Source organism: Schistocerca serialis, chromosome 9 (genome assembly GCF_023864345.2).
Source record: "Schistocerca serialis cubense isolate TAMUIC-IGC-003099 chromosome 9, iqSchSeri2.2, whole genome shotgun sequence".
Lineage (NCBI taxonomy): Eukaryota > Metazoa > Arthropoda > Insecta > Orthoptera > Acrididae > Schistocerca > Schistocerca serialis.
Genome location: NC_064646.1, coordinates 541,992,955 through 542,008,097, shown reverse-complemented (window position 1 = coordinate 542,008,097; position 15,143 = coordinate 541,992,955). Strand labels below are relative to the sequence as shown.

At 35.9% G+C, this 15,143-nt stretch overlaps 1 protein-coding gene across 4 annotated transcripts in view; it reads right to left on the bottom strand.

The window, feature by feature from the left end:
- Positions 1-246: 246 nt before the first annotated feature.
- LOC126419774 (uncharacterized) overlaps positions 247-15,143 on the bottom strand; it is a 54,944-nt gene continuing 40,047 nt past the window's right edge. For all 4 annotated transcript variants that reach the window (XR_007575999.1, XM_050086949.1, XM_050086948.1 and 1 more), the window contains one exon: positions 247-455. Coding sequence is in view for 3 of the 4 variants with exons in the window: in XM_050086949.1 (XP_049942906.1) it covers positions 324-455 (132 nt within the window). In the remaining variant the exon portion in view is untranslated. The remainder of the gene's footprint in view (positions 456-15,143) is intronic.

The following is a 15,143-nucleotide window of genomic DNA, read 5'->3' as shown; positions in this document are numbered from 1 at the left end:
CACTGCAGGAATGTAGTTGGGTGTCTGTGTGCCTAAATATGTGTACTTTTTCTAGAGAAAGTGTAAGAGCTCGAAAGCTAATATGAATACTGTTTTCTACTGCATGTTTCTATATGCCACACCTCACTCCACTGGTTTCTCTTATATTATACTGTTGTTTAGATCTAGCAAGTACATATTAAAAAGGGTTTGAGCCTATTCCTCGAGCCAATATGACATTTAAAGTTACATGCAGCAGTTTAAATAATAAAATGTGTATTAAATAAAACACTCATACTCAAATGTTTACAAGAAAGTAATCAGTTTATTTTAACTTCGAGTCTCTACTTTACATAACTTACCCCACCATCTATTATGTATAATCCTTTGTCTTTCTTCACAATATTGCAGTGAGACCTTGACACATACATTGATAGGCAATTGATTTCATTATATCGTGCCCTTCCAACTCTGTACTGTAAACAGAATTTCAAACTGTTATCATATCTGTGTTACATGATATGGAGTATGTGAACTTACACTACATCTTACTTGTTGAACATGTTATACTTGTTGGATAATAGATGAGAAGCAAATATGCCTAAAATGATTGGAGTTATAAATAAAGATGTTTTTGGTTAAAATGAAAGCATGTACTGGAGATGTTATGGTAATAAAACAGTGAGACCACATGACCTAGAGAGAGACGTAAACAAATAAGACTTGTTTCTTCTCTGTAACATCTGAGATTTATAACAAGGTGCACATTTATAAGGAACTATTATAACATCTATTATTTTTGCTTATATAAGGTTCCAACTGTTTGAAGAATAAATTATGACTTCTCAATTAGATATTTTAGCTGTTGTTCTTGTTGTTGTTGTTATCTTCATTCTGAAATATGTCACAATTTTGTACAATAATAGAGAAGCAGATGTGCCTAAACAGAATGGAGCTTTAAATGAGGATACATTTGCTGAAAATAAAACCATATTTACAGAACTTGCTAATAGTGATAAAAGGGCAGGATCATGTGACACACAGAGCTATGTAAACAAATACGAACTGTTTCTTCTCTGTAACATTGGGGATTTATATTGTTACAGCTATTATTTTTGCTCATGTATAAGGCTCCCAACTGTTTCAAGAAAATTCCAATTTGACAATTAGGAGCAGCTGCAAAAGTTACAAAGTGTAACATAAAACAAACAAGGTATCTGGCCTTGTAAGTAAGATATGGACATAATGTTGAAGGAAACCACGAGTTTACACAGCACACAACATTGTCTTCACTGATAATGATAAAATATTTTGATAAGCTAGATGTTAAAATAATTAAAATAAACAAATACGCCAGGATGTAAAGATCACGATAAAAAGAAAAAGCTTAGCATTGCGTGAAACTCTCTCTCTCTGTCTTGTAAATTCTTGATTGCCTTCATCATGGTGTCCATATTCTACCTACTAGGTCCAATGGCCTATTTGTTTTTTCTTATACTTCATAACTTTTGTTGCTGCTGATTGTGAAGTTAGGATTATTTTTTGAAACAATTGGAGCCTTAAGTGAGCAAAAATAATGAGTGCAATAATGGTTCCCTATAAACATCCCCCATGTTATAAGTCCCCTATGTCAATGAGAAGAAACAGTTCTTATTTCTTTACAAATCTCTCGGAGTCACAAGGTCTCACTCTTTTATCCCTACAGCATGTCCTGCAAACACATTCTCATTTTTAGCAAAAACACCCTAATTTAGAATTCCAACCTGTATACATTTGTATGTGTGGCAATGAACATCAGACAAAACAGAGATGAGCTAAGCACACTGAAAAACATTAAAGCATCAGCTTTGAAAGACTGAGAAATCAATCAGGCAAAATACAATTTTAAAAAGAGATCCACAGCAGCTGCATCAACCATAAAAAAAAAGAAAAATATAAAGAAAGAAAGAAAGAAAAATAAAGAAAGAAAGAAAGAAAGAAAGAAAAATAAATAAAGAAAGAAAAGATGTGATCTCCGTTTATCACTATTCCCTTGTCTGTTGTCTGAAAACAGAATGCACCCAGTAAAATGTAATGCACTAACTGTAGAGGGAGAACAAGGCTTGTATACAGTAAGCAGATTAAAGTGGATATAGGTTGCAGTGGTAATGCAAAGATGAAGAGGCTTGCACAAGGTGGTCCATGTGGAGAGCTACATCAAGCCAGTCTGAAGATACCATCATCTTCATCAAATCATCATCATTGTCAACAACAATTAAAACATAAAGAGACAGACCAAGGCTACTGTATTTTCTCTGTCTGAGTGTGCAGATGATATTACATCATGGCAGCAGTATATCTACATGCACACCATAAGCTGGGTGTTCCCAAGTTAGATGACAACCAGCATCCATGTGAAAGTGGAAGTGTCTTTTTCATGACAAGTTATGCAGATTATCATCATCTTGCCTTTCGCTGCTGTGGGTGTGTATACATGCCCTGCTACATTGCTGCTCAGGTGAATAAAGAGCTAGTTGTGTTTCACAGGAATGATGTTTTCTGAACTGTGTGTGAATAGGCATAGTGTTGTGGAAAACGGTGGACAGCATACTGCACATGTTTTGCGCCAGTCACATGGAAATTAATAATACGATTTGATTTTTATTGATGCTTTTTACTTGCTTTTTTGCTTCTGGACAATTAAAAACCGATGTGATTGATCCTTTTTATGCGGTTTTTGGCTTCAGGACAGTTAAAAAAACGATGTGACTGATACTTTTTATGTGGTTTTATGCCTCAGAACAATTAAAAACCAATGTGAGTGATGCTTTTTATGCGGTTTTGACCTCAGGACATTAAAAATCGATTTTTCCCATCTTATGTGATATGACCTTGCCATGGTGGATGGGCTTACTTAACTAACAGTATCAAAACTGTACACCCATGCACACTGAGTAGTACAGTTTGTTTAAAGTCAAACATACACCTTAGGTATCGTTGTATGATTCATCCTTCATTTTTAGTCGATCACTATTAAATCATGATGCTTACAGCGCCCTCTTTTGCTACATTTTGTAACTATTTGTTTTTCTTCTGCCATACGTTTTCCCCCTTCTCCGATAATATTCCATATCAATTTGAAGTTATTCTGACCAGTGGTGTTATTTCTATAGTGGTTTGAAAGTTGAACTTTAATTATAATGTTTCTGTATTTTTAATTATTTCTAGTTCATATTCCACATCATGGTCTCTATCCCATCTCCTTGGATTATCATTAACATAAAATTAGGTAGAAGCAGAAAGTGTGAAAAAGCTATCTATGATGTTAATGTTACTTAACACAAATTTAATCTTTCATTTTGTTGTCACAATGCTACAAAGGCCAGTTCCCCTGCCCTTGGTAATCAGAAGTCCATACCTGGCTCTAAAGCTGGGTTTCTACTGGCATGAATTTCTTACAAGTAGATCCCCTGCTACCACTCCCATAATTCAACATACGTGTGGAAACATGCAATTTGCATGTTGTTATACCAACTTACACCTAACTTTTGAAAGTTAAGTGGCGTTCTACCTCCTCCACCATCATCCACAAGTTTCAGCAACTATGATTAGTGGATCTGCTCTCATTCTACTCTGATTCATTCAACAGCACAGATCTAGAATCGTTTGTTTATTTACGTGAAAAGTTAGCGTCATACCAAAATAATGTGCTTGCTCTTCAACTAAGTAAATGAATACCTTCTAAAGTGACAAAATATTCTTAAACTATGTGACAGGGACATCTTTTTAACATTCAACAACTCTTTATAATCATTTATTTGTATCAGAGTAACATATCATCTTTCAAAGCGACGAAATGATTAAACAGTATCGTTACTGGCAGAATGGACTTGTCGAAGTTCATATTACAGCAGAACACTCAATACTGTAAAGGTATTTTTTATTTCAGTATAGTGATAATAAGGTCTTGCTTTAGTCATTGAGTGTAAGTATTATGGTGAAATAGAAGTTTATTTTTAACTTTAGAGAATTAAAACTACTCTTGTCCATCATTAAAATCCTATGCAAATATGACAGTGTTCATATTGGCGCTGTTACTGAGTGATTACTTTTCTCCACAGCTTTATAAATTCTGATTACAAAATAAGTGCTGCACCAGTGAAACAAACATATACAAATATTGCAGTGACATCAGTTTGCCAGATGTTTCAGTGTTACTTCTAATTTAATGTGAGGTGGCATGACAGCTTGCATACGTGTACTAGATCTTGCTACAGAGCCACAAATATAGCTCAAAAAAGATTTCAAAATTGATGTTACTCATTCAAAAATGATTTTAAAATGAATGCTGTCTCAAGCAGATAACTTCCTCATTAGCATACTGGATGTTCCCAAGTGATTGCTACAAGATGTTCACTTCCATACCCAACTTTAATAAAAAAATATGACCTTTTAAGTCGAAAAAACTTTTTGAGTATCCCATTCATCAAAAAACAAAGTTCATTGTATATTTTATTTTTAGTTTCAGAAATGTTGATGTGCGAAATCAGATGGTTGTTTTTATACACACTGTTTATAATTCACTAGGTCTCAGTGTGGTTTCAGGCCCCAATGGTTCATATTCAAAGATGTGAAAATGTTATTTCTTTCGTGCAAGCTTCTTTTGAATCAAAAACATCTACTGAAGGCACTCTAGCTGATCTGAGTAATGTATTTGATTTAGTAAACTGGAGATACCAAGGCATTATGGCATCCACGACTTGGAACCTTTGCCTAAGGATCAATTCTTCAGTCACTGTCATTTGCAATGTTTGTTAATGATCTTCAGAGTAATTTGTCATGTATATCTGTACATGATGCAGATGACACAATGACTGCAAATTCTGGAAAAGATGTGAACAAACTGAAACTACAAAACGGTGAGTCCTTCAAGTTATCAAATACTTGGTTTAATGCCAATGAATATCTGGAAAACTACTTGGCATGTATATGGATGCAGATTTTATCTGTTGCGTAAACTACATAAATGTCTTTCTGAAAAACTGTACCTTTGTTCATATTGTGCATTCTTTCACTTTTATATAAGATTTGGTTTTGTTGGGTGGGGTGATTCACCTGGAGAAAAAAAAAAATGTAGCAGAAGTAGAGCATTAGCTGTTTCCATAACTGAAACATCTTGTGGGCCTTATTCCAAACAGTAAATTGTATTAATAGTTACATGTCTCTTCATACACAGTTGTCCCTTGCTTTAAAAGAAAACCACCACCAGTATAGCCTAAGGCAGCTTGTGCACAAACATAATACTTATCAAATATTAAAAACAGATACATAAACAACTAGAGAAAACGCAGTGTAGTTACAAGTGTCTAGTTACAAGACGTTTTAGTATATTACCTTCATAGGTACCACAGGTCTCACTAAAGTGGCTGAAAGAGAAGGTCTATCTTAAACTAGAAGAATATGAGAATTGTGTAGAGGTTGATCTTAATTAATAATTAATTAACAAAGTTTACAGCTTCCATCACCTGAGGAGGTGCAGTGGGGAATTAGTCCACATTAAAGAAGAATTACATGATTGTCAGAACACTCAATAAAGAAGTAGATCAGAAATTGAAATAATGGCCGTAATCTAAACATACTGTCTCACAAAAGGGAAAACACTTCATCCTGACAACTCATTGAAGAGCCCAGACTACTTCTGTGCTGTAAATCTGAATAAGAAAAATAAACAGAAACCCAGGAAAAAATAACGATTATGAAGGGGGTTTCATCGAAAAATATTGTTGTTGTTGTTCTTAACTATGTGACCAATAGTTGAGATTACAGTAGCACACGAGCCATTACCAGCAATTCAATAAAGAAACTTTGGAATACCTGCTTGGTTGATGAGTAATTATTAAAGCCATCAACTCTGCTGTTGAAGAATGAGTGGGAAGATCGTCAATCACAATTTCTAAGGATTAAAACTGTTTCATTGGTTCCACAACTATGTCATAGAATTGAGAAGCAATGGAGTCCACCTGGCACAGTGATCCAGCTCGCCATCAGTGTCCGCTACACACCATGCTGCACAGCAACTGTGGTGAGCTGTACTTAATTCATACTACTTTTTTGTGACAGTAGTACCTACTGTGAAATAATTTAAAAGTGTCTACATCCAAAAACAGAGACGTTGAACGAAATATATATACACCAGCTTGACAGTTCATGGGGTCGCGGGTAAATATTCAAATGGTCATTTCTTTTGTTATGTAGTTATGAATAAGCACTTAAATTTTGTGTGCATGCTTTACACCTTCCTTTGATATTTACAAGAGCCTGGAAACTACTTTTGCAGTCTGGCAGAAAGTAGTGGAGAACATACTGAGCATAATTTCCAGTCTGCAAGTCCAGATTCCTCTTTATGCTCACTGAAAGAAAATATGCCTCTTTGCTGTTTACTCAGCAGGATCAGGAACTACGGCTATTAGTAAAACTTTTGAGTTTTAACTGATTGCTATATTCTGTAAAAGTTCACATGTACAAAATATAATAATATCCCTGATAATAATAATAATAATAATAATAATAATAATAATGGTAACGACACTGCTAGCCAACTAGAAAATGATTTAAATCCAAATAGAGGTGTTTTGCAGGATATGCTTCCTGCAACCACCCTAGAAGGAAAACAAAGACAGAGGATGAGATGGTCAGATGAAGTTAATCGACACCTCATGTTCTGTTATTACCAAGCAACAAACCTAGGAACCAACACAACTGGATACAGATCACAAGTATACACAACATTTATTACTGGATACCCAGAATTAAAATTTTTAACAGAACAACGACTAGCTGATCAGATCCGTGTAATAATAAAAAATAACAGGATACCCCAGTCAGAATTAGAAAACATCAAACAACAAGTACAACAAATACTGGAACAAAATAATGTGCAATCAGAAGAAGAAGAAAATACAGTAATGGACTCAAACATCCCAGAGCAAACAAACAAAGAACAACACGCACCAATTAAAAAATCAGAGGAAAACGAAATCTTAAGACAGCCACCAGAACAAGCACAAATAGAACACGAAGTGACACAGATGTTAGATATAGAAGAAAAATTTCAGCTAACATATATAGAATACAAAGACACAAATACAGACATTAGACCATTCTTGCATAGATCACCAAATAACCCACAAGTCGAAACAACAATAAAAACTATCAACACAATCATACACAACAAAATAAATGAAAACATAACTATGGAAGAGTTACAACTACTGGTTTATATAGGAGCACTCACTACACTAAATATACACACTAGGCAGAGATCAGAACCAACCAACACACAGAAGAAACCCACAAAACCAGCATGGCAACACAGGCTACAGATCAAAATAGAAAAACTGAGAAAAGACATCGGACAGCTAACACAATTTATAAGAAATGAAATCTCGGAAAAAAAAAACGAAAAAGGTTAGGTAAAATCTCACAACAAGAAGCGACAGAGCAATTAGACGAAAAGAAGCAGAAATTACAAGCATTAGCCAAACGACTCAGAAGATACAAAAAAAGTGAAAATAGAAGGAAACAAAACCAAACATTCAACACAAACCAAAAGAAATGTTACCAGACAATAGATAACACACACATTAAAATAAACAATCCACCAAACATAACAGACATGGAACACTTCTGGAGCAACATATGGTCAAACCCGGTACAACATAACAGGCATGCATGATGGATACAAGCAGAAACAGACACATACAAGATGATACCACAAATGCCTGAAGTGATAATTTTGCAACATGAAGTCACACAAGCAATTAATTCTACTCACAATTGGAAAGCCCCTGGAAATAATAAAATAGCAAATTTCTGGTTAAAGAAGTTCACCTCAACACATTCACATCTAACTCAATTATTTAACAGTTACATTGCAGACCCATACACATTCCCTGATACAGTTACACACGGAATAACATATCTGAAACCTAAAGATCAAGCAGACACAGCGAACCCAGCTAAATATCGCCCCATAACATGCCTACCAACAATATACAAAATATTAACTTCAGTCATTAAACAGAAATTAATGACACATACAACACAGAACAAAATTATTAATGAACAAAAAGGCTGTTGCAAAGGAGCACGAGGATGTAAAGAGCAACTGATAATAGATGCAGAGGTGACATATCAAGCTAAAACTAAACAAAGGTCACTACACTACGCATACATTGATTACCAAAAAGCTTTTGATAGTGTACCCCATTCATGGTTACTACAAATATTGGAAATATACAAAGTAGATCCTAAATTGATACAGTTCCTAAACATGGTAATGAAAAATTGGAAAACCACACTTAATATCCAAACAAATTCAAATAATATCACATCACAGCCAATACAGATTAAGCGTGGAATATACCAAGGAGACTCATTAAGTCCTTTCTGGTTCTGCCTTGCTCTAAACCCACTATCCAACATGCTAAATAATACAAATTATGGATACAATATTACTGGAACATACCCACACAAAATCACACATTTGCTATACATGGATGATCTAAAACTACTGGCAGCAACAAATCAACAACTCAACCAATTACTAAAGATAACAGAAGGATTCAGCAATGATATGACTTTTGGAACAGACAAATGTAAGAAAAATAGCATAGTCAAGGGAAAACACACTAAACAAGAAGATTACATATTGGATAACCACAGCGACTGCATAGAAGCGATGGAAAAAACGGATGCCTATAAATATCTAGGATACAGACAAAAAATAGGAATAGATAATACAAATATTAAAGAAGAACTAAAAGAAAAATATAGACAAAGACTAACAAAAATACTGAAAACAGAATTGACAGCAAGAAACAAGACAAAAGCTATAAATACTTATGCCATACCAATATTGACCTACTCATTTGGAGTAGTGAAATGGAGTAACACAGGCCTAGAAGCACTCAATACACTTACACGATCACAATGCCACAAATATAGAATACATCACATACATTCAGCAACAGAAAGATTCACATTAAGCAGAAAGGAAGGAGGAAGGGGATTTATCGACATAAAAAACCTACATTATGGACAGGTAGACAATTTAAGAAATTTCTTCCTAGAACGAGCAGAAACTAGCAAAATACACAAGGCAATCACTCATATAAATACATCGGCTACACCACTGCAATTTCATAACCACTTCTACAACCCTTTAGATCACATAACATCAACAGATACGAAGAAAGTAAATTGGAAAAAGAAAACACATCATGGCAAGCACCCGTATCATCTAACACAGCCACACATCGATCAAGACGCATCCAACACATAGCTAAGAAAAGGCAATATATATACAGTGAGACAGAAGGATTCATGATTGCAATACAGGATCAAACAATAAACACCAGGTATTACAGCAAGCATATTATTAAAGATCCCAATACCACAACGGATAAATGCAGACTTTGTAAACAACAAATAGAAACAGTAGATCACATCACAAGCGGATGTACAATACTAGCAAATAAAGAATACCCCAGAAGACATGACAATGTCGCAAAAATAATACATCAACAGCTTGCATTACAACATAAACTTTTAAAACAACACGTTCCTACATACAAGTATACACCACAAAATGTACTGGAGAATGATGAATACAAATTATACTGGAACAGAACCATTATAACAGATAAAACAACGTCACATAACAAACCTGACATCATACTCACCAATAAAAAGAAGAAATTAACACAACTAATCGAAATATCCATACCCAATACAACAAATATACAAAAGAAAACAGGAGAAAAAATTGAAAAATACATCCAACTGGCTGAGGAAGTCAAAGACATGTGGCATCAGGATAAAGTTAACATCATACCAATTATACTATCAACTACAGGAGACATACCACACAATATCCACCAGTACATCAATGCAATACAGCTACATCCAAACATATATATACAAATACAGAAATCCGTAATTATTGATACATGTTCAATTACCCGAAAGTTCCTAAATGCAATATAACACATACCGTACAGTTAAAAGGAAGTGACGCTTGATCAAGGTCTGCGTCACTCCATTTTTAACCGGACTTAACGTCTGAGAAAGTGAAGGAAATAAATAATAATAATCGTTTCAGAAACAGCACTATTAACAGTGCAGAGATGACCACTGTGGGAACTTCCAAGTAAAATGGTATATCATCCTGATTTCTAATCACCAAAAGTTACTTCCTTGCCAATATAGCGGAAAAATAATTTCCTCACTTGCCACGTGGTTTTGTCAGCATTGTGGGCGACACACAGTTACTTCTGTGAAATTTAAGGGAACCAGGACAGTGGAATATCTTCACAGGTTCACTTCCAGCTTTTATGGAAAATCGCATTCAACTCTGCCAAGCTCTGACGTCGTCCAAGACACCAGGCAAGCAGGCATTTGACTGACATGAACATATTGATATCCTGGTTCAAAGTGTCTCTCCTAACTGCCTCTCTGGCCATATTTATATATGGCCACAGTGGACCACCAAAGGGAACATCTGCTATCAGTCGTCCTAGGAACAGGGTCAGAATCTAAAAGGCCCATTTCTCGGACACGTATTAATTAATAATAATTGTTTAACAATTTGTAATCTTCTCAATTTGTATATAAATAGAATTAAGTTTGGTTTAGTTATTAAAATGTTTTAGCTGGCTACAATTTTTTAAAGCGGAATCGACAGTAGAACAAGACCTCTGAACAGCCTTTTTAAGATTCCTTGTTCTCATAGTTATTTATGAACTGTCTCGAAACTTGCTATAGCTGTATTACTGCACTATTGCAATCGCGTACTGTAGGTACAACTTTCTATTACAAATACAAATGATAATCAATTATGAGTAAGGACTTCATTTCAAATTTGGTTTTTAGTAAATAATTTGAAAACCAAAAGAGGTAACTTATTGGTGCTACATATAGAAGATGTTTACATCTTACTGAGGATGTTTCTAAGTCTAGTATTTAGAACCTTTAATTTTTCATAAAAACCCAAATAACTTTTGATTGTGATGTACATGATGTGCATTTGTATATTATGACCAGTTTTAAGCTCTCTAGTTCTATTATTTAGTGCCACTATTTTTTCTTAAGGTCGTATATTTTGCCTGACATATGAAGGGCTTATTTCAATAGTATAATTGAATATTTCTGGTATCTCAACTGCAGATTTTTCAGCGCTCATTTAATTTTAGGACTCTGTATCTCAGAATGAACAAAAATGGACTTGTACGACTATTGAAATAAGCCCTTCATATTCATTTGATCATTCTGAGAGCTTAAAATGTTAAAAATAATATACTTAAGCCTACACTGATGAAGTTTGGAGCATTTAATTTAGATTTAATATCACAATTATATTATGGTGTAATCCTTGGTATGTTAAGCACAGATGTTATGATGATGTGACATTGGTAGTAGTGAATTGGAGTAAACCCCTGCACACTAGCTTTCCCCTGTGCCTCTTATAACGATACAGCACTTGTTTAGCCTCAAGTTAGCAGCAGTAGAATATTAGGTGCAAACTCGTTATGGTTTTACCATATGCCAATATGAGATGGAAGAGCTATTCAAGGTTTTTGCAGAATTAAAATCTGACTTTAATAATAAATTGGATACTACTTATGCAAATATTGAAACTGGAGGTATTAAGTTAAACCCAGAGGCAGATATACATTCTACATGTTTTTAAAGATATTTTATAAGTCCCTGCTTAAGTGTTGTGATGAATCCAAAAAACTGATTTTTCCCCGAGTTATTTGGAAGAGGATGATGCTAAATGAGGAACTGGTCATTCGCAGAATTCCCTTCTTGGAATGATTTTCAGGAAATGTTTAAGAAGTACTGGTTGTCCAGCACACAGGAAAAGTTAATGCTAGAGTTATTTGGCCCAAAATATTATAGTAATAGTTGGCATCCTGGTAGTTATAAGAAATACAGAATGTCCCAAAATAATGTATACATTCTTTGAAACTGAACATCTCTTTAATGAAAGGGGTTAGAAATACAATTTTAGTGGTACTAGGTGCCTCATGGCCCGACTTAAGATGGTAAATGTTCAAAGTGGTGTCTGTTCATCGCAATACACTGTCGACAAAGACTAACAACTGAGCGACATGCCAATGTTATTGTTTCCAATGGAATAGCAGGACAGACTTGTTTAATTTGCTCTCTAAGGTCATCCAGTGTGTGTGGTCTCACAGTGTAAACTGTATTCTTGAGAGTACCCCAAAGAAAGAAGTCTAGAGGAGTTAAATCTGGAGATTGAGCGGGATACTCCACACTCCATCTTCGTCCTATCCATCTGGTACGGAATGTATGATTGAGAAATGCCTTCACATCCAGGTGAAAGTGAGGTGGCACCCCATCCCGTTGAAAGTAATAATCTTCCATTCCAGACACAACGCTAAGACCAGGAGTTATCATTTACAACATTTCCAAGTACGAGTCACCCGTGACAGTGTTGTTGAAGAAGTACGGCCTGATTAACCCTCTAGAAGACAGACCACACCAGACTGTTACTCCTAGTAGATTAACATGCCTTTGCTCAGTTACATATGGATTCTCCCTGGCCCAGTACACGCAATTATGGTTGTTAATTGCTCCATCAAGTTCAAACGTCGCTTCATCTGACCAAATAATTCGATCTTGGAAACATTGCTCTTCTTCACATTTGTTAATGTGCCACTCACAAAATTCGCTTCGCCTATCAGGATCATCCTCGTTAAGAGCATGGAGAAGTCTTGGAATGTAAGGCTTAAAGTTCTGAGATGGCAAAATTGCATGACCCCTGCTTCTGCAGATCCCAGTCCCATGAGAGCATTGCCTCACATATTTCTTCGGGGATCGTGTGTATGCCTGGATTACTGCATCAAAACCCTCGTTGTCTGTTGAACTTCCCTTTCGTCCGCTATGTCTCTTCTTCTCATTGTGCACTGTTTCTTCGATTTCAAACTTATCTCTGATTATTAGAATTGTTACTCTTGTTGGTGGTGGTATTCCAAATTCAGCTCTCCAATGTCTCCAATTTTTCCCGAGAACATGCAGGTTTACTGTATGATTAAATGATGATGGCGTCCTCTTGGGTAAAATATTCCAGAGGTAAAATAGTCCCCCATTCAGATCTCCAGGCGGGGACTACTCAAGAGGACGTCGTTATCAGGAGAAAGAAAACTGGCGTTCTACGGATCGGAGCGTGGAATGTCAAATCCCTTAATCGGGCAGGCAGGTTAGAAAATTTAAAAAGGGAAATGGATAGATTAAAGTTAGATATAGTGGGAATTAGTGAAGTTCGGTGGCAGGAGGAACAAGACTTTTGGACAGGGTTATAAATGCAAAATCAAATAGGGGTAATGCAGGAGTAGGTTTAATAATGAATAAAAAAATAGGAATGCAAATTAGCTACTACAAACAGCATAGTGAACCCATTATTGTCGCCAAGATAGACACAAAGCCCATGCCTACTACAGTAGTAGAAGTTTATACGCCAACTAGCTCTGCAGATGATGAAGAAATAGATGAAACGTATGACGAGATAAAAGAAATTATTCAGGTAGTGAAGGGAAACGAAAATTTAATAGTCATGGGTGACTGGAATTCGTCAGTAGGAAAAGGGAGAGAAGGAAACATAGTAGGTGAATATGGATTGGGGGGAAGAAATGAAAGAGGAAGCCGCCTTGTAGAATTTTGCACAGAGCATGACTTAATCATAGCCAACACTTGGTTCAAGAATCATAAAAGAAGGTTGTATACCTGGAAAAATCGCGGAGATACTAAAAGGTATCAGATAGATTATATAATGGTAAGACAGAGATTTAGGAACCAGGTTTTAAATTGTAAGACATTTCCAGGGGCAGATGTGGACTCTGACCACAATCTATTGGTTATGAACTGCAGATTGAAACTGAAGAAACTGCAAACAGGTGGGAATTTAAGGAGATGGGACCTGGATAAACTGAAAGAACCAGAGGTTGTAGAGAGTTTCAGAGCATAAGGGAACAATTGACAGGAATGGGGGAAAGAAATACAGTAGAAGAAGAATGGGTAGCTCTGAGGGATGAAGTAGTGAAGGCAGCAGACGATAAAGTAGGTAAAAAGACGAGGGCTAATAGAAATCCTTGGGTAACAGAAGAAATATTGAATTTAATTGATGAAAGGAGAAAATATAAAAATGCAGTAAATGAAGCAGGCAAAAAGGAATACAAACGTCTCAAAAATGAGATCGACAGGAAGTGCAAAATGGCGAAGCAGGGATGGCTAGAGGACAAATGTAAGGATGTAGAGGCTTGTCTCACTAGGGGTAAGATAGATACTGCCTACAAGAAAATTCAAGAGACCTTTGGAGAGAAGAGAACCACTTGTATGAATATCAAGAGCTCAGATGGCAATCCAGTTCTAAGCAAAGAAGGGAAGGCAGAAAGGTGGAAGGAGTATATAGAGGGTTTATACAAGGGCGATGTACTTGAGGACAACACTATGGAAATGGAAGAGGATGTACATGAAGATGAAATGGGAGATATGATATTGCGTGAAGAGTTTGACAGAGCACTGAAAGACCTGAGTTGAAACAAGGACCCCGGTGTAGACAACATTCCATTAGAACTACTGACAACCTTGGGAGAGCCAGTCCTGACAAAACTCTACCATCTGGTGAGCAAGATGTATGAGACAGGCGAAATACCCTCAGACTTCAAGAAGAATATAATAATTCCAATCCCAAAGAAAGCAGGTGTTGACAGATGTGAAAATTACCGAACTATCAGTTTAATAAGCCACAGCTGCAAAATACTAACGCGAATTCTTTACAGACGAATGGAAAAACTGGTAGAAGCAGACCTCGGGGAAGATCAGTTTGGATTCCGTAGAAACGTTGGAACACGCGAGGCAATACTAACCTTACGACTTATCTTAGAAGAAAGATTAAGAAAAGGCAAACCTACATTTCTAGCATTTGTAGACTTAGAGAAGGCTTTTGACAATGTTAACTGGAATACTCTCTTTGAAATTCTGAAGGTGGCAGGGGTAAAATACAGGGAGCGAAGGGCTATTTACAATTTGTACAGAAACCAGATGGCAGTTATAAGAGTCGAGGGGCATGAAAGGGAAGCAGTGGTTGGGAAAGGAGTGAG